Source organism: Narcine bancroftii, chromosome 3, assembly GCF_036971445.1.
Source record: "Narcine bancroftii isolate sNarBan1 chromosome 3, sNarBan1.hap1, whole genome shotgun sequence".
NCBI classification, from domain to species: Eukaryota; Metazoa; Chordata; class Chondrichthyes; order Torpediniformes; family Narcinidae; genus Narcine; species Narcine bancroftii.
The window spans coordinates 240,945,415-240,965,157 of NC_091471.1; the positions used below are offsets into that span (position 1 = coordinate 240,945,415).

The following is a 19,743-nucleotide window of genomic DNA, read 5'->3' on the forward strand; positions in this document are numbered from 1 at the left end:
CAGTTCCTCATCCCTTCTCTATCTCATAGAAACATAGAAGATAGGAGCAGGAGTAGGTCATTCGACCCTTCGAGCCTGCTCCGCCATTCAACGAGATCATGGCTGATCTTAAAGTTCAGTATCCCGTCCCCGCCTTCTCTCCGTAACCTTTAATACCCTTATACTGAAGAAATATATCTAATTCCCTCTTAAATATATTTAATGAACCTGCCTCTACTGTCCTCTGTGGCAATGAATTCCACAGATTCACCACCCTCTGGGTAAAGAAATTTCTCCTCATCTCGGTCCTAAATGGTTTGCCTATTATCCTCAAACCATGGCCCCGGGTTCTGGATTTTCCCATCCTTGGAAACATCCCTTCCACATCCATTCTGTCCAGTCCTGCCAAAATTTTATATGTCTCTATGAGATCCCCTCTCAATCTTCTAAACTCCAGCGGGTACAATCCCAATTTGCGCAATCTTTCCTCATAAGTCATTCCTGCCATTCCAGGTATCAGCCTGGTGAATCGCCTCTGCACTCCCTCCATTGCAAGAACATCCTTCCTTAGATCAGGTGACCAAAACTGCACACAATACCCCAGGTGTGGTCTCACCAAGGCCCTGTACAGCTGCAGTAAGGTATCCTTGTTCCTCTACTCAAACCCTCTTGATATGAAGGCCAACATACCATTTGTCTTTTTAACCGCCTGCTGTTCCTGCATGCTCGCCTTCAGAGACTGGTGTACAAGTACCCCTAGTTCTCTCTGCACTTCTCCATCTCTTAATCTATTGCCATTCGAATAGTAATCTGCCCTCCAGTTTGTATTACCAAAGTGGATAACCTCACATTTATCCACATTGTAGTGCATTTGCCATGGATCTGCCCTGTCCCTCAATTTATCCAAATCACACTGGAGCTTCCTGACCCCCTCTTCCGTGCACACAACCCCTCCTAGCTTAGTGTCATCTGCAAATTTGGAGCTATTACATCCAATCCCCTCATCCAGATCATTAATGTAAATTGTGAACAGCTGGGGTCCCAGTACAGATCCCTGTGGTACCCCACTGGTCACCGCCTGCCACTCAGAAAATGAGCCATTTATCCCAATTCTCTGTCTTCTACCTGCCAGCCAGTTCTCAATCCACATCAATACTTTGCCCCCAATCCCATGAGCCTTGATTCTGGAAGCCAGTCGTTTTTGCGGGACCTTATCGAAGGCCTTTTGGAAGTCCAGGTACACCACATCCACTGGCTCTTCCCCATCTATTTTACCTGTCACCATCTCAAAGAATTCCAATAGATTTGTCAAGCACGATTTACCTTTTGTAAATCCATGCTGACTCCGTCCGATCCCTTCTCTGCTAGTCATATGCTCCGCTATTACATCCTTAATAATGGATTCCATCATTTTACCCACTATTGCTGTAAGGCTACCCCCCTTTTTAAATAGTGGGGTAACATTAGCTACCCTCCAATCCATGGGTACTGATCCTGAGTCTATCGAGTTCTGGAAAATAATTCTTAAAGCATCTGCTATCTGAATGGCCACTTCCTTAAGTACCCTAGGATGTAGATTATCAGGCCCTTGGGATTTATCTGCCTTCAATCCCATCAATTTCCCCAAGACCATGTCCTTAGAGATACTGATTTCTTTCAGTTCCTCCCTTGCATTAGTCTCTATGTTTCCCAACATCCTTGGGAGGTTATTTGTATCCTCTCTTGTAAAAACAGAACTAAAGTAAGAATTTAATTGGTCTGCCATTTCCTTATTCCCCATTATATATTCCCCTGATTCCAACTGCAAAGGACCTAACTCTTTCCCTATCCCTCTGTCTCCTTTTATCCAGGTCTGCATTCACAGAGCTACTCCCTTTTCCCAATCAATTATTTTCTTTTCTCTCCTGCCCATGTTCTTGCCTGTGCTCCTCCCCCATCTTTTTAATTCAGGTGCCTGTCTGGTTTTTTCTCCCCTCATACCTTAACCAAGGGCTCAGGCCCGAAACGTTGCCTGCTGAGTTTCTCCAGCACTGTAAAATTTCAGCAATAATCCTTTTGGAAAGCAAATACAATAACAGGCACAATGGCCCATTTTATTTGATGCTTCACAAGTAACAAAGCAGATCCCCAAAACAAATCCTACTCTTCAGATAATAGTTTCTGCTGATACCAGATATACAGTATCTGTTTGGAGCTCCTCCTGTTGGGTTTTTTTTTGTGGGTTTAATAGATAAGATACACAATGCTGGAGAAACTCAGCAGGTCAGCAAAAATAAAGATACATTACCAACATTTCTGGCTTGAGCCCTTCATCATGGTGTGGTAAAAATGAATTTAGTAGGTGATCAGCTCACAGAGTACACTGAAAACCACAATTCTTCTTCAGTTTAGAGAGAACCACAAGGGAAGCTACATCAATAGTTTTGGGGAAAACATATTCACCATCAAGTCTGGGTCATCATCGTCCACATCATCATCACTGTCTTCTTCATCGAGGTCCTTCATGCACAGAGCAGCCATTCTTTCAATAGTTTCCATTGGGAGGGGCTCTGCAGAAACAAAAGTCCACCTGTTTTAATTGATCTGTCACTCAGCACTCGAGCAGCTTGCGGAGAATGTAGTTTCAAGTTGAAACAGGAAAAGAGAGGATGTCCATTGCTCCTCCCCGCTATCCACCCCCTCCTCCTCCCTCCCCTACCATCCCACCTCCCCACATAGCTCCAGAAAAAGAATCTCCGGGTTGTTTGAGATGTCATGTATGTATTCTGATAACAAATCTAAATCACCCATTCAGCACCAAGAAAAGAAGAAATACGGTGGCAATTCTCTGAGTTGTAAATTTCATATCCTACCTTTTCCCTTTGGATTTCCTTTTCTAGCTGGCTTTTGTCTGGTTATTAATGCCAGTTCTGCTTCTAAATCGGAATCATTTTCATTGTCATTCACATCCATCAACATGCCTTCTGGTGAGAAGTCAACCAGCAAGCCAAGCTGTGAAAACACACTTACTATGAACTTGATGATCGATAATCAGTGAGGGAATGCACTCTCAGAAAAATGACAGTTATAATTGGGCTTATTTATTGCATTGCTTTGCAATGTTCATGATCTCACTGGAGACAAACACTTAAAAAAAAACAGAAACCATTCGACATAAAACACAAAACTCTGCAGACAACGTGGTTGAAGTATGAACACGACGCTGAAGAAACACAGCAGGTCAGACAGTGTACTTTATATAGCAAATATAAAGATACATAACCAATATGTTGAAGCCCAAATCTTTGGTACATAGTATTTGGTACATTGTTTGACCTGCTGAGTTTCTCCAGCATTGAGTTGTTACAGAAATCATTTGATGTTGGTTGACAAGTGCGGACAAAGCTTGCACTCAAAAAGAAAAATTAAAAATTGAGAAAAATCTTCAGACAACTCCACCTCCCAGAGGTAGTTAACTTTTACTGGTCTCTCTCAGTTCTTCAAGGTCAGTACAAAGTTCAAACCACAGTGCAGTTATAAAGCAGACATTAATGTAGAGACCAACAACATAGATTATTCATTTTAAAAGAGCTCTCTTTTATTGACCCTGACTTCCCAAATGCTGCCAGGATATCCATTACACAAGTGGCAAAACAGCCTCCAGTAATAATGATCACTTAAATCAATGAATCTCACCCACATTTTTTCCAATCACATACCACCTTAAGTAATGCCTTACTAACCACAGAGCACAATGGCATACGATGCCATAGTCGCTGTGTGGTTAGTATGGAATTACTTAAAATGGCATGGGAGCATAAAAAAAGGTTGAGAATCGATGCCACGGTCCCATCACATCCCAGCTGCTCTCTGCTGATGCAATACTTGATGCTCTTTGTCAACTTGTCACCGTCAGTTTAAGAGATTAGTTGGACTGGCTAAATTAATGCAAACTAGTGATGCACAATGTTTCTCCCCATAACTTAGGTCACAGATGTACTGCCAAGCATTATTTAAATGGGTAACATTATTAACATGCCATATTCAGGTTCCATCGCACACATTGGAAATATACACTAATGTCAGCCAGATCAGACAGGAAATGACCCGACCACAAAATAAAACAAACACAGCTGCAGGAACTCAACGGGTCAGACAGCATCCACAGAGGGAAATGGATATACATGCTTCCAATCAAAACACTGTTTCAGGATCTGCCATTAACAAAGAAATTTTTAAAAAACATAAAAAAACAACCATCCTTTAGTTGAATTTTATTAATTATGTATGTATCCCCCAAAAAATATCAGAATCAAAGAGACTCTGCTAAAGCACACATTTTTGTGGCTTATGAAGCCCTTTTCTTTTTAAAATATTTCTATTGGTATTTAATATATAAACAATTGAACTATATAATTACACAATAGGTAATACATTTAAAAATATAGGATTTCAAATATGAACATAATTTAAAGATCCAATGCATGAAGCCCTTTCAAATTACTTAGCATAGTATTTTGATCAGTTGGACAAAGGTATACTGTTAACAAGTTGCTTAATTCTTCCCAAGTCATGGATCACATAAGAATAGTGGCATCCTTTAGAATTTGTAGAAGTCTATTCCATTTTTCCTATCCAGGATTATTATACTATTATAAAAGTTTCAAATAAATGATAATCATGCATATTAATGAGTACTGTCATGAAACAATTTCTGATCTCAGATGTGCAGCTGAAATCTCTCCAGAGCAACATTCTGAAATATACATACGTAGATTTCATCCTCAAAACAGCCCTCTTCATCCTCCCCATGGACTCCATGAGATATATCAGCATTCATCTTCACCCTCCCCGTCAAGACAGCAATCCTCTCCTTGTCAAACTTAGTTTCCACGCTGGCATATTGCATTCCCATTGTTTACTTGATCCATCGCCCTCTTTACAACTTAAAAAATCCTCAGTTTCTCACTTTCCCCATTCTGATTTTCAACGCCGTGAGACAGTTTAGTTTCTACACTGTAAGAGGGAAGATTTCAATCAATCAAAATACTTTTTTAATACTCAAGTTTCTTTCAGAAAATATTTCAATTTCCAATTGTGCCCACTATTCTCTTTCTTCTTTGGCTTGGCTTCGCGGACGAAGATTTATGGAGGGGGTAAAAAGTCCACGTCAGCTGCAGGCTCGTTTGTGGCTGACAAGTCCGATGCGGGACAGGCAGACACGATTGCAGCGGTTGCAAGGGAAAATTGGTTGGTTGGGGTTGGGTGTTGGGTTTTTCCTCCTTTGCCTTTTGTCAGTGAGGTGGGCTCTGCGGTCTTCTTCAAAGGAGGTTGCTGCCCGCCAAACTGTGAGGCGCCAAGATGCACGGTTTGAGGCGTTATCAGCCCACTGGCGGTGGTCAATGTGGCAGGCACCAAGAGATTTCTTTAGGCAGTCCTTGTACCTTTTCTTTGGTGCACCTCTGTCACGGTGGCCAGTGGAGAGCTCGCCATATAACACGATCTTGGGAAGGCGATGGTCCTCCATTCTGGAGACGTGACCCATCCAGCGCAGCTGGATCTTCAGCAGCGTGGACTCGATGCTGTCGACCTCTGCTATCTCGAGTACTTCGACGTTAGGGGTGTAAGCGCTCCAATGGATGTTGAGGATGGAGCGGAGACAACGCTGGTGGAAGCGTTCTAGGAGCCGTAGGTGGTGCCGGTAGATGACCCATGATTCGGAGCCGAACAGGAGTGTGGGTATGACAACGGCTCTGTATACGCTTATCTTTGTGAGGTTTTTCAGTTGGTTGTTTTTCCAGACTCTTTTGTGTAGTCTTCCAAAGGCGCTATTTGCCTTGGCGAGTCTGTTGTCAATCTCATTGTCGATCCTTGCATCTGATGAAATGGTGCAGCCGAGATAGGTAAACTGGTTGACCGTTTTGAGTTTTGTGTGCCCGATGGAGATGTGGGGGGGCTGGTAGTCATGGTGGGGAGCTGGCTGATGGAGGACCTCAGTTTTCTTCAGGCTGACTTCCAGGCCAAACATTTTGGCAGTTTCCGCAAAGCAGGACGTCAAGCGCTGAAGAGCTGGCTCTGAATGGGCAACTAAAGCGGCATCATCTGCAAAGAGTAGTTCACGGACAAGTTTCTCTTGTGTCTTGGTGTGAGCTTGCAGGCGCCTCAGATTGAAGAGACTGCCATCCGTGCGGTACCGGATGTAAACAGCGTCTTCATTGTTGGGGTCTTTCATGGCTTGGTTCAGCATCATGCTGAAGAAGATTGAAAAGAGGGATGGTGCGAGAACACAGCCTTGCTTCACGCCATTGTTAATGGAGAAGGGTTCAGAGAGCTCATTGCTGTATCTGACCCGACCTTGTTGGTTACTCACTTAGTAACTGGCAGAATCCCAATAAGCTTGTTGGTGACTGATGTGGCAAACCTCCATAGCTGAAAGTGCATTGGCCACATACAATCAGAGACTGAAAGGACTGTAAAAGCAACTGTGTTCTCTCCAGAATGCAGACCCTCAACACATTACAGAATGTTACAGCAGGATTTTCTAGACTGTGCCAAACCATTTTTCTGTCTCGTCCCACTGACCTGCTCCCAGTCCATAGCCCTCCATAACTCTCCCATCCACGTAGCTGTCAAATTCTAAATTGTTAAAATTGAGCCCGCATTTAACACTTCAGCTAACAGGTCATTCCACACTCCCACCATGCTGTGGTGACGAAGTTCCCCCTTAACTTTACCCCTTTCACCCTTAACCTGCATCCTCTGGTTTGTATCTCAGTTACCCTCAGTTTAAAAAAAAGCCTTCTTTATCTAACAGATATGATAATAGGATATTCCAAAGGAGGACATGGTCAGAGGCTACTATACACACATTACACATATAGTGTGCTTGCAGTTTGTTGGTTTTTTGGCAATATCGTTTAAATCTTATAAAAAGTATATATGTTTAAAACACACTGTATATATGGTAACCTTTGACTATGTCCTACTTTGCAATGGCCACCCTACTATCTATACACCTCAGAATTTTGTATACCTCTACCAAATCTCCCCTCATTCTTCTACGCTCCATAAAATAAAGTTTTAACCTATTTAACCCGCTCTGTAATGACTGCTATGATCAATATTTTTGATGGCGTTTACTTTTAGATACTTCTGATGCTCCGGAGAGCAGTGGGATCAATTAATAATTCTAAAGTGGTCGTCTGTATTTGTGAATAGCTGTTTGAAGTTTGCTGCATTGTATAAACTCTCAAGAGAACTATGAAGCAGCAGCCTCCATCCTACCTGCGTCCACCTGGCCTTACCTGTCTGGCCTTCGCCGCTCCCCGGCCCTTGGGCTCTGCTCTTCTGTTCCTGTTCATTGCCTCTCAATCCTTCATAACTGAGGGAAGAATCACGTCGAACACTCGATTCCTTCCCCCACTTAGGCGGAGGCGCCAAAATCAGAAGGCATCTCGATTATAATCGGATTATTCCAGGACCGAGGGGCCTCAGGCAGGCGAGGGGATCAGAAAGCTTGTTGACGACTACCTCCTCTCCCGCTTCCGCCTTGCAACGCCTGCCGGGGACGGCTCTGCCCAAACCGTCGCAAAGAGGCGCCCGCACTGTCGTGAAACAACTCCACCTTTGGCACAGGAATGGAGTGGGGAAGAGGCATGTTGGAGCATCTGCCCATGGATAGGGAGGCGAGAGTGAGCTCTGCGTGGTCTTAGATGCAGGACCCAGTGGCTCCTGGGCATCAGGAAGGGTGGGAGCGCCATATCCAGGGCGAACGGCCGGAAAGGGCGCTTCCGCCGTGCACGCCGGGAGTTGGAGTTTGGAGAGGACGGCCTCAACGGCAGTGGACGGCGTGGCGAGGCGCAGGCGCAGTGGAAGCGGGCGGGAAGAAGTCGTCGAAGCACCGACTCCTTGACGCCTGCGTCTCGCCTCGCCGTCCTCTCCGATCTACAGGGGTGTTTCAGCCAGGTAGTATGTCTCCTGAAACGCCATTCAAATGGTGTTGTAGAGAGAAGAATTGAAGAGAAATACGGACTAATTGGAGCTGAGCTTGACGGATTCAGGCCGCCAGAACAGGAGCAGTGACCGGCGCTACTCTAAGGCAGAAGGTCTGCAGACACCATGATTGATGTAAAAACACAATGCTGGAGCTACTCAGATCGTCGAACACTGGACTTGATAGACACACCTCCTCCTCACCACCATTCAGGGCCACAAAGAGTCCTTCCAAATGAAGCAACTCTTGTGACACCGCTGTGGCCTTCTCTACCCTGGAGAGACTGGGGGAGATCTCTTTGCTGAGCCCGCACACATTGGCCAGCCGTTTCAATTCTGCATCCCACTCACATGTCTGTCCATAATTGGAGGAATAACACCAAATTTTTCATCTGGGCACTCTCCAGCCAGAAAGCATTAACATTTACTTCTCGGGTTTCTGCTAACGCACTCCACGTTCACCCTCCCCTTTCCCCCTGTCACCTTTCCTCCAGCTCTCCATCCCCTTCCCTCTCCATTTACAAAACCTTCCCCCTGTTTACTCTTGTGCCTTCCCTCCCTTATCCATTGACCCATTACCTCTTGCCTGTGGGACTGTGCTCCTCTTCCTGCTCTCACTTCTTCTCCCCGCCACCACCATTTTATTCAGGTACCTCTCTACATTTGGCTCATACCTTGAAGAAGGGCTTGGGTCAAAACATTGGTTATTTATCTATCTTTGCTACATGACGATGAGTTTCTCTTTTGTGTGAATTACAATCACAGCATCTGCAGACTTTCTTATTTGACTCCCAAAGTGTTGTGTCATTTTGATGTTGGGCCATTAGTTTCATATTTGCAACTTAAATTTGCATTCTTGTTTTTCATGCGCTGACTGACCAGATGCCTCAAAGCTTGTGAAATCCTGCTATTTGCCCTTTTGGCTTCACACTTGCACCTTTAAAATAGTGGGATTTTGCAGTAATTTCACTTGATGTTCATGTAAAAATTGCTGAGATCTTATATTCATGTTGATGCTGCACAAATACAATTCTGACAGAAGGACTTCAACATGAAACATTCATACTGTTTTGTTTTCCTTAGATGCTACAGATCTATTGACTATTTCAAATAATATCTTCTTTTATGATGTTTCATTGGCTTTGTTCACAAATATTGATTTATTACGATCATTTCTCAAATGTAGTGGAGAAGTTGTCCTCACTGATACTCAGCGCCCCTCTCTGTAACTGGATTCTGGACTTCCTAACGGAAATACCGCAGTCTGTTCCATGACTGCATCGACAGGTTCAGGTCCAACAGTGTCATTATATTTACAGATGAAACAACAGTAGTTGGCCTTGTTAGCAACAGTGATGTCGCACACTACAGAGCAGAGGTGGAAAATCTCATGATATATGGTGTGAGAGAGTAACAACCTGAGTTTCAACATGGACAAGGTGAAAGAGATGATTGTGGACTTCAGGAGGTCGAGGAATGACCATGCCCCATTATAAATCAATAGCTGCAATGGAGGGAGTAGAGATCACCAAGTTCCTTGGAGACCATGTAACTAATGATCTATTGTGGACACACATCTCCTCACTTGTCACGAAGGCACAACAGCGACTGCACTTCCTGAGAAGACTGAAATGGGCAAAACTACCAATTGCCATCGTGTCATCCTTCCACAGGAGCTCTATCGAAAGCATCTTGGCCAGCCGTATCACAGTGTGGTATGGTTGTTGCAGAGAAATGGATCAGAGATCTAACCACAGGACCATAAGAGTGGTAGCCTTCCCAACCCTCCCCCACTGACATGATCTACCAGGATCGTTGTTTGAAGAGGGCGCGCAAAATGGTTGAGAACCCCTTCCACCCTGCACACAGCATCTTTCAGCTGCTCCTGTCGGTAAAGAGATCCAGGAGGATCAGAGCCAACACCATCAGACTGAGGAACAGCTTCTTCCCACGGGCAGTGAGACTGCTGAGCGACCAAAGGAACTTCTCATATTAACTATCCAAGACTCTCATTCTCAGAACAATATTTACTTATTTATTTCTGTGGCAATGTGAATACTTTCCCTGCATATTGTTTGTCTGTATGTGTGTTATGCCTAGTTGTGTGTCTGTGTTTTCCACCGAGGACAGGAGAATGATGTTTTGTCATGTTCTACAATTGCACATTGCTCTTTGTGGAATCTTGACGCACATTCAAAGGCTCTCATTTAACAATACATAAACATTTCAAAGACTGAGGATGAGGCCACGGTCCATCAGTTCTATGCTGGCTCCCAGCAAAACATTTCTATCAGTCCCAATGACCAGTTTTATTTTCCTGGAAATGCCCCTTAGCTATTTATCTGCATTGGTATAATTTACAGTCGTAATTTAACCTGTCTTTATCATTGGGATGTGGAAGGAAATGAGCACCCCACAGAAGACAACCAAGTTGCAGATGGAATATAGAAACTTCACACAGACACATGGGTATAAATTGGGTGGCAAGGACTTGTGGGCTGAAATGGCCCTATTACAGTGCTGTATATCTAAATTTAAGTAGAGTCTTTTTTTAAGACACCGCCTCATGTAGATATCCTCAATAGAATGAAGTCTGATATCTGTGATGTTGGAGGCCTTTAACAGCCCTCTGGAATTTATTCTTGTCCTGAGAGTTTGTGCCTCCATACCAGGCAGTGATGTAACCAGAAAGAATGCTCTCCACCTACACCTGTAGAAATTTATGAGGGTCTTCAGTGACATACTGAACCACCTCAGGCACCTGTATGGTATTTAATTGTGAATATTAGCCATTGAACGAATGTTCAAGCTATATCAGCTCATTTAGCTCCACGTTAAAGCATATCTTAGGATTTATGATTGGTAAGTCCTGTATTCCTTACTAATCAAGCTGGATTTGTTGCAGAAGTTCTCATTAGGTTTCCATTTAGAGTGAAAACCTCTTTAGTGAGGAGAAGAATACAGGTCGTGATCCGCTCTGAGAAAATTTCGGCCATTTTCCCATTCATGATATTTTTAAGTTTCACTAGTTGGATTTGTTCTGCTTGAGGAATTCCTTTTTTTTGGCTGAATCGTGTGATTATAGTTCTGTGCAAAATCTATAACTGGCTTTAACACTGGCCATGCAGTATATATGCACTGTTGAAGGCAATGATTTATAAAATCATTATAATTTAGAACATCTGGTAATATCTTTACCAGATGTTAGTGCTGGATAGTTTTATTGGGTGGAGTGAATTTTGTGGTAAGAATGTATGGCTGAAATTAACTGAAATCTGTTTCAATATGCAAGATGGCCATGATAACAAAGTAGATAAAGTATGATCCAGGCTTTAAAGCCATATGAATTCTTAGTAGTTTTGAGGATATGATATAAAAGCCAAAAGAGAAGTGGAAGAAAGTACAATAGTTGTGGGATAATTGTCATAAAATGTTGTGTATAGACACTTTCTCTGCAATCAATTATAGATGACATATACCCTGATAAATTTCTCAGCAATGATGTCACATGGAATATAACTGATATTTTTCAGGAAAACAATTTCTAATGTTGGAAATATTGCTTTGTAAACTCAAGCCTGAAATTAGATTTGAAAATTTATAACAAAAACTTCAGATGATGGACATCTGAAATAAATACAGAACATGCTGGAAATACTCATTGGGTCAGGAATCATTTTTGTTCCAAGAGAAACAGTTAATATTTTGAGTTATTAATGAATACAGGTAGATAGGGTACTGAAAAAAGATGTTTATGATATCATATTAAAAACATTTTACAAGGCGTTGTTAGGATTGCACCTGGAATATTGTCTGCAGTTCTGGTCACCATGCTATATGAAGGATGTGATTAAGCCAGAGCAGATGCAGAAAAGGTTGAGAAGCAGGACAGGAGGGTTTGAGATATAGTGATAGACTGGGATTATTTTCCCTGAAGCAAAAATCACGTTTATTGTCATCTGATTGTGCAAGTACAACCTGACGAAACAGGGTTCTCTGGTCCTCTGTGGAAAACACCTAGACACACAGCCAGTCATAACACACATATGGACTAACAAGACATATGCAGGACAAGTATTCCTATGTACAAATAAATAAATAAGTATTGCTTTATGAATATAAGGGTCTCGGATGGTTAGTGGTCCTTTTGGTTCTTTTGGTCGTTCAGCATTCTCACTGCCTGTGGGAAGAGGTTGAGGGGTGACCTTTAGTAAATCATGAGGTTAGGGAAGGCTAAAACTAGAGGACATAGGTGAGGGGAAAGATTCAAAGGGGACCCAAAGAGCAAGCTTTTCACACAGAAAACTGGCGATGTGGTAAGAGTTGCCAGAAGAAGTGCTATAAACAATGTAATGACATTATTTATTTCCCCAAAGATAACTTTATTCACAATTAATTATTTACAAAAGAAACCTCATTCAAAGTACTTTCACATCCTTAATGTCATATCTATGCATTTCCATCACTGTATGTTATTATTTTCATTCTCTTTTTAGCACCATTGTCACCACTGTAGCCCCTTGTCATTACTCTCCCTTCTGTTGTTTGAGGGGCTTCCCCTCTGTCACAGCCTCCCAATGCCCAATAACAGAAGGACTCGAGATGGTGATCCTTCTTCACAGCGCCCTCGCGTTGGCTGCACAAAGCCTCAGTGCGCCCCCTGTACACACTCCTGCAACATGGAATGTGTCAATCGACAGTATTCCCTCACTGATATCTTGGAATACTAGAAGACCAACAAATTTTTGGCAGACCATAGGACATTTTTCACTACTGCCAACCTGGCCAAGTCCTGGTACTTGTTTGTGAGCACTGGTGTTGAAGCATTCCACCAGATGACCTGGAAAATCTACTCACACCCAGAGTATCGATATTTGGAGACTAATTCGTGGATGAAAGAATTTAGAAATGGTGTAAATGCTGGCAAAGGGAATACGTGTATTAGGATGTCGCCTGGATTGGAGATTATAAGCAATATGGAAAGTTTGGATCAACTTTTTTTAAAGTAAAAATTTAATTTAGAAAACAACTTGAATTGTTTTCTCTGGAGCATCAGAGAAGTATAAAAATTTATGAGAGGCATAGATGATCTTTCTCCCAGGGTGGATTTGTAAATTTAAAGTGAGGGGTTTTCGTTTAAAGGAAAAATATATGAGACTATTTTTGTAATGCAGAGGGGTAGGTACCTCGAACATGCTGCCAGTGGAACTATAAAAGCAGAAATGGTAACAATATTTAAGAACCATTCAGACAGGCTCGTGAATAGGCAGGGAATAGAGGTATGCAGATCAATTTCACCAGATTAAATTGGGTTGGTTTCACAGATATGGACAGAGGGTCTGTTTTTGTTCTGTTCTGTTGAAGAGTTTATAGAATTGCATTTCAAATCGCACAGGTCAGTATGAATGCAGGATGGTGGGACTCATCAATTGCCAGTAATTTCAGCATGTTTGTTTTTGCATGGGTTTAAGTCGTTATTTTTCAATTTTATTTTAGTACATTGTGTGAGAAATATTCCCAAGTTCTGGGCACAGCATGATGGTTGTAACAAATTGTAATTTGGAAACTTCAAAGATGTTTTAAAATCTCAAACAGTATGGCTGCAGATTTCTAAGTTGACTCGAAACTACTTACTTCAAACAATATAGTGTAGCGGCTGCTACAACCCAAACACACCACTGAACTTGATGGGGGGTTTCAGTTAAACTGTTTATTTGAATTTCGCGCACGCCCCTTTAAGGCCAATGCCCGCCCCACGCAGCGGTGACGTCACCACATTGCCCGGGCGCGAGCTATGGCCTAAGCCACGAGGCAAGAGCAAGCCCTGACGACGCCATCTTTCTGCAGCTGGCCCACCAGCACGGTGGTACAAGTGGGGCTGGTTTACTCACAGCGATGTGCAACATTGGTGAAATAATTGTTTGCTTTGAATTCAAAATCTTTGAAAACACCTTTATAGTTTTAAAAGGTGCTGATTGGTGTTAAAGTGTTCTTGTTTCCTTTATATGATTGATTACAAAATATTTATGTTCCTTGTATCAGCTATGCTGTTGGACATTACCATTAAACCCTGGGGAGTAAAAAATTTTATGACTGCTCAATATGTGATGATTATTTTAATCTTCAGAATTTCTGCTGAAGTAAACAGAACTCTTAAAATCCTATAATCAAAAGTTTTCAATTCCCTCAATGCCAATACTGAATTCAATGGTTAACAGTCAGTTTCCACATACCATAATTGCATTTATGTTGCTAAGTTTAAGCTGTTGTATAAAATCAGTCATTGTAATGCAAAATAAATATATAAACTTAGCCACTGTTAGTTTTAATGAAGGGTTCCAGTTGGAATTATTACACTTGCTCATTATTTCAATTTCTGGTAGCTTTCTTTTCATTCTCTCTTTATTTTAATCCTTGGGTGGTTTTTATTTGTATACTGCACTTGTTGCGATAGACATTATTTTTAGATTTTGTTGTTTTGCAGAAAATACATGAGCCATGAGTAAACGTAAAAAGTCTGCTTCTGCAAGTAAGTATTAAGCTTGTATTATCAGAGTTGCAAATTATTTCAGGTATAAATCATTAAAAAAAGAATTAACCTAAATTGTTGACGATTGTTAAATAGTCTTTAGTGGCTGTCTGTGGGCCCAGAATTTAAATATATATTGTTCTTATGACAATTTTAAATACAGTGCAATAAAAGAGAAAAAGTGAGGTGGTGTACTCATGAGTAAACTGACAAACCTTTTCATTCTTGTTCTGCATATTTAACAAAGCTCTTATTTCTTGCAGAATAATCCAATTTTTATAACCCTCATTCTCTTTCCTAAATATACATGTTGAAGCTGGCGTTCTATATTGGTTGGATAAGTTATAGATGTCAAAGAGGATGTTCTAATCAACAGAAAGAGAAATAACTTGTTTGAGATATCCCACACACGCTTACGTACACTAAATTTAAGAACCTTTACCCTGCTATTGAGGAATCTGGAGTAATTTAGGGTACATCCTTCATGATTACCTAATATAAATATTCTGAGAAATGCAAAAATTAATGAATCTTGGACATCTACAATTAAAAAAAGTAACACAAATCAAGTAATGTGTTCTGGAGTAATGTTTAACATAATAATGTTTTATCCTAATCAATTTTTAATGTAATTTAATTCTTTAAAATGTAATTTAGATATACAGCATGGTAATAGGCCCTTTAGCCCAAAAACCTGTGCCGCCCAAATACACCCAATTAATCTATAACCCCATCCCCCCATATATATTCAAGGGTGGGAGGAAACCGGACACCCCAAGGAAACCCACAGAGTCTCGTGGAGAGGGTACAAACTCCTTACAGCCATCACTGTACTCAAACCGGGTGGATGGCGCTGTAATATTCTGTGCAAAGTCAAGGGAGGGAAGTTTAGGGGAGACATCAGGGGTAGGATTTTTAAACATTAAATGTACCTGGAATGTATTGCCAGGGGTGGTGATGGAGGATGGAACATTAGGGGCATTTAAGAAACTCTTAGATAGGCACAAAATGAAAGAAAGAGGTATACAAGTTAGGGAGGGTTTCTTTTTTTTTAGGTAGGTATTTATAGGCTGGCTCAACATCAACACCAAAGGGTCTGTACTGTGTTGTAATGCCACCCTCTTTTTACCTTTATAGCATTCTGCTTAACTTTATTTTGTGGCTACTTTTAAATTAAATCCTCATTTTGAGAACACCTTTCAGAGAATTAAAACAGTCTTTCTTCAAGTTCCATCAGAAAGAGTGATGAATATTTAAGTACACCTCTTTCATTCCTTCATAGTTAAAGGAAAGGTAGATGGAGCATTGTTATCTGTTGAAAGAACGCTGCAAAAGAAACATTTTCAACCTGGTGAGGAGCAGAATGGAGACACCGTAGAAGCAGAATGCAAGACCATGACTGAAAGGCAAGGTACAGAAGACATTGCCATGAAACCAGGAGAGGATGAAGAACCAGTAACCATAAGTCACAACATAGAGTGTAAAAGACAAAGGTGAAGCATTGTTCTCTCTGCTCAGATCCTTAGTGGGATAACTTTTTCAGCGTCTTTTAAAATTTGTCTTTGATTATGATATGAGAAACATGCAGGAAATGAGAAACTTAAAAGGTGAAATTCTGGGAATACATAGTTTGTCCCTGTCAGGGTTAAAGCAAGGTTAGCAGGCATGGAGAACCTTGGTTTTTGAGGGTTATTGGGGATCTGGTTTGGAAGAAGAGTGAGGTCTATAGCAGGTATTAGCAACATGGAGCAAATGAGGTACTTGAGTATAAACAATACAAGAAAAACCTCAAGAAAGAATCAGGAAGACAAAATAAAGATATGAGGTTGCTTTGGCAGACAATGTGAAGAAAACTCCTAAGGGTTTCCACAGGTATATTAAAAGCAAAAGGATATTAAGGGATATAATTGGTCCTCTTGAAGATCAGAGGCTTTGTATGGAGCCAAAAGAGATGGGGGAGATCTTAAATGGTTTTTTTTAAATCAGTATTCACTCTGGAAACAGTTGTGGGAAGAAAGGAAAATGAGCAGTGATGTAGAACCTATATAGATTAAAGAGGAGGAAGTGCTTGCTGTCTTAAAGCAAATAAGGGTGGTTAAATCCCCAGGGCCTAACAGGAGGGAAGCTAGTGTAGAAATTGCAGAGGCTCTGATAGAAATATTTAAAATGTCCTTAGGCATGGGTGTGGTGCTGGAGGATTGGAGGGTAGCTCATGTTGTTCTGTTGTTTAAAAAAGGCTCCAAAAGTAACCCTGGAAATTATAGGCCGGTGAGCCTGATATCAGTAGTAGGTAAATTCTTGAAAGGTATTGTAAGAGATCGGATATACAATTATTTAGATAGCTAGAAACTGGTTAGGGATAGTCAACATGGCTTTGTGCCTGGTAGGTCATGTTTAACCATTCATTTTCAAGGAGGTTACCAGAAAAGTTGATGAAGGAAAACCTGTGGATATTGTCTAATTGAATTTTAGTAAGGCCTTTGACAAGTCCCACATGGGAGTTTAGTCAGGAAGGTTCAGTTGGTAGGTATTCATGGTGAAGCAGTGAACTGGATTCGACAATGGCTGGACAGGAGAAGCCTTAGAGTAATGTAGGATGATTGCTTCTCAGACTGGAGGCCTGTGATTAGTGGTGTGTGTCAGGGATCAGTGCTAGGATCATTGTTGTTTGTCATCTATATCAATGATCTGGATGATAATGTAATAAATTGGATCAGCAAGTTTGCAGATGAAACTAAGATTGGTGGTGCTATGGACAGCAAAGAAGGTTTTGAAAACGTTTTGAAAACTTGCAGAGGGATCTGGGCCAGGTGGGAAAATCGTTTGAAAAATGGCAGATGGAATTTAATGCAGATAAGAATGAGGTGTTACATTTTGGAAGGACAAACCAAGAAAGGGCGTACACAGTGAATGGTAGGGCACTAGGAGTGCAGTAGAACAGAGGGACCTGAGAATATATAATTTCCTGAAAGTGGTGTCACAGGTGGATAAGGTTGTAAAGAATTTTTTTGGCATATTGGCCTTCATAAATCAATATATTAAGTACAGGAGCAGGGATGTTATATATTAAAGTTGTATAAGGCATTGGTGAGGCCAAATTTGGAGTGTTGTGTACAGTTTTAGACAGTTAACTACAGGAATGGTATCAATAAGATAGAAAGAGTGCAGAGAAGATTTACTAGGATGTTGTCTGGACTTCAGGAACTGAGTTACGGGGAAAAGTTTAACAAGTTAGAACTTTATTCCTTGGAATGCAGAAGAATGAGGGGAGATTTGTTAGAGGTATTTAAAATTATGAGGGGGATAGACTTTTTCCATTGAGTGTAGATAGGATACAAACCAGAGGAGATGGGTTAAGAGTGAAAGGGGAAAAGTTTAGGGGGAACATCTTCACATAGAGAGTGGGAGTGTGGATTGAGCTGCCAGCTGAGGTAATGAATGCAGGCTCAATTTTAACATTTAAGAAGAATTTGGACAGATACCTGGATGGGAGAGGAATGGAGGGCTATGGACTGGGTGCAGATCAGTGTTACTAGGCAAAAAAAAATGGTTCGGCACAGACTAGAAGGGCCGAAGGGGCCTGTATGATAGTACAGATTCTATCACCAATGTGTATATGTACAAATGGTAGTGTAGGATGACTGTAATTAGCTGAGAGTGTAGCCACACCTACTGGCAGGTCTTAAAGGATTGCTCCTAGTCAGACCAGGTCATTCTGGACATACTTGTGATATGCTCCAGTCTTTTAGTTAATAAAAGCCTTGGTTTGGATCAACAAGTCTTTGGTTCTTTCGAAATGCATTACAGCCTGTTTCTGTGCTGTAGTGTTCTATGGTTCCACTTGAAAGTAGCTAATGTGAGGCACAGCTTGCATTATCAGTTTCCATCAGTTTGTAAAAGGATTAAGAAGCAGATGCTGGGTAGCAGATTGGTTGCTTTCACAAGTTCTCTCAACTCGTCTGCCACCTCAGTTGACATCTGCTGCCTTAACAATGACTTTTGTTTTGATCCCTGAATTGCATCAATTACCGTAGTCTTGTTAAATGCATTATTTATGAATTGATCACTGGGAGGAAAATACAGTTTTTGAAGCATCTGTACTTCTGCATGTCATTGGCAAATGTTAATTCTCGCAACTTTTTCAGATGGTGGCTACTTTTCAGAATCAGAATTTATTGTCATGAACAAGTCATGAAATTCGATGGTTTGCAGCAGCGTCACAGGGCAAACATTCAGATTATAACCGTCTTACAACATTACTATAAAAATAATAGTGCACAAAAAGTGAGGCCGTGTGTTTGGTTCATGGATCATTCAGCAATCTGATGGCAATGGGGAAGAAGCTGTCCTTGCGCCATGAGTGTTCATCTTTAGGTTCCTGTACTTTTTTTCCTGATGGTAGCAGAGTAAAGAGGGCACAGCCTGGGTGGTAGGGGTCTTTGAGTATAGAAGTTGCTTTTTAAGACACCACCTCATGGAGATGTCCTCGATGGAGTGAAATCTGGTGCCTGTAATGTCACAGGCCAAGTTAACAACCCTCTGGAGTTTATTCTTTCCTGAGAATTGGTGCCTCCATTCCAGGCATTGGATCAACCAGCCAGATTGCTTTCCACGGTATGCCTGTAGAAATTTACGAGAGTCTTTGGTGACACACCAAACTCCTCCGACACCTCACAAAGTATAGTCGCTGGTGATTGGTGATTCTTTGTGATTGGTTCAACGTGGAGGCTTCAGGACAGATCCTTAGAGATGTTGACACCCAGGAATTTGAAGTTCTTAACCCTCTCCACTACTCATCCCTTTGATGAAGACTAGGTCGTGTTCCCCAACTTCCTCCAAAGTCCACAATCAAGGTTGTTGTCATTTCACCATTCAATGAGCTGATCTATCTCTCTCCTACACGTTTCCTCATTTCTGTTTGTGATTCTACTGACAACTGTAATGTCATCGGCAAACTTGTAGATAGCATTGGAATTGTACCTGGCCACAAAGTCATGGGTTTATAATGAGTAGAGCAGTGGGCTAACCTGTTTTGATCATCATTGAGGAGGATACATTTTCATTTCGTACAGACTATGGTCTTCCGATGAGAAAGTCAAGGATCCAGTTGCAGAGAGGAGTACAGAGGCCTAGATTTTGAGCAGCACTGAGGGAATAATGGTATTGAAGGCCGATCTGTAGTCGATGAAGAGCAGCCAAATGTATGAATTGCTGTTTTTGAGGTGATCCAGAGCTCAATAGTTCTGCAGTGTACCTTGATAGGA

At 41.5% G+C, this 19,743-nt stretch overlaps 2 protein-coding genes across 8 annotated transcripts in view; one reads left to right on the plus strand and one right to left on the minus strand.

Annotated features, from left to right (window-relative positions):
* cc2d1a (coiled-coil and C2 domain containing 1A) overlaps positions 1-7,531 on the minus strand; it is a 76,951-nt gene extending 69,420 nt beyond the window's left edge. The window contains exons 1-3 of one of the 2 annotated variants that reach the window (XM_069927274.1): positions 7,263-7,531; positions 2,832-2,970; positions 2,422-2,528 (exon numbers count right to left, since the gene is read on the minus strand). In XM_069927274.1, the coding sequence (XP_069783375.1) occupies positions 2,422-2,528; positions 2,832-2,970; positions 7,263-7,319 (303 nt within the window). In that variant the 5' untranslated portion in view covers positions 7,320-7,531. The remainder of the gene's footprint in view (positions 1-2,421; positions 2,529-2,831; positions 2,971-7,262) is intronic. The other variant, XM_069927273.1, reaches the window with a different exon arrangement.
* A 265-nt stretch (positions 7,532-7,796) lies between these two features.
* LOC138758408 (putative uncharacterized protein DDB_G0291812) overlaps positions 7,797-19,743 on the plus strand; it is a 37,889-nt gene continuing 25,942 nt past the window's right edge. For 2 of the 6 annotated variants that reach the window (XR_011354273.1, XM_069927275.1), the window contains exons 1-3: positions 7,799-8,063; positions 14,435-14,479; positions 15,762-15,972. Coding sequence is in view for 5 of the 6 variants with exons in the window: in XM_069927275.1 (XP_069783376.1) it covers positions 14,449-14,479; positions 15,762-15,972 (242 nt within the window). In the remaining variant the exon portion in view is untranslated. Of the gene's footprint in view, positions 8,086-14,417; positions 14,480-15,761; positions 15,973-19,743 lie in introns of all 6 variants that reach the window. The other 4 variants (XM_069927279.1, XM_069927276.1, XM_069927278.1 and 1 more) reach the window with 4 other exon arrangements.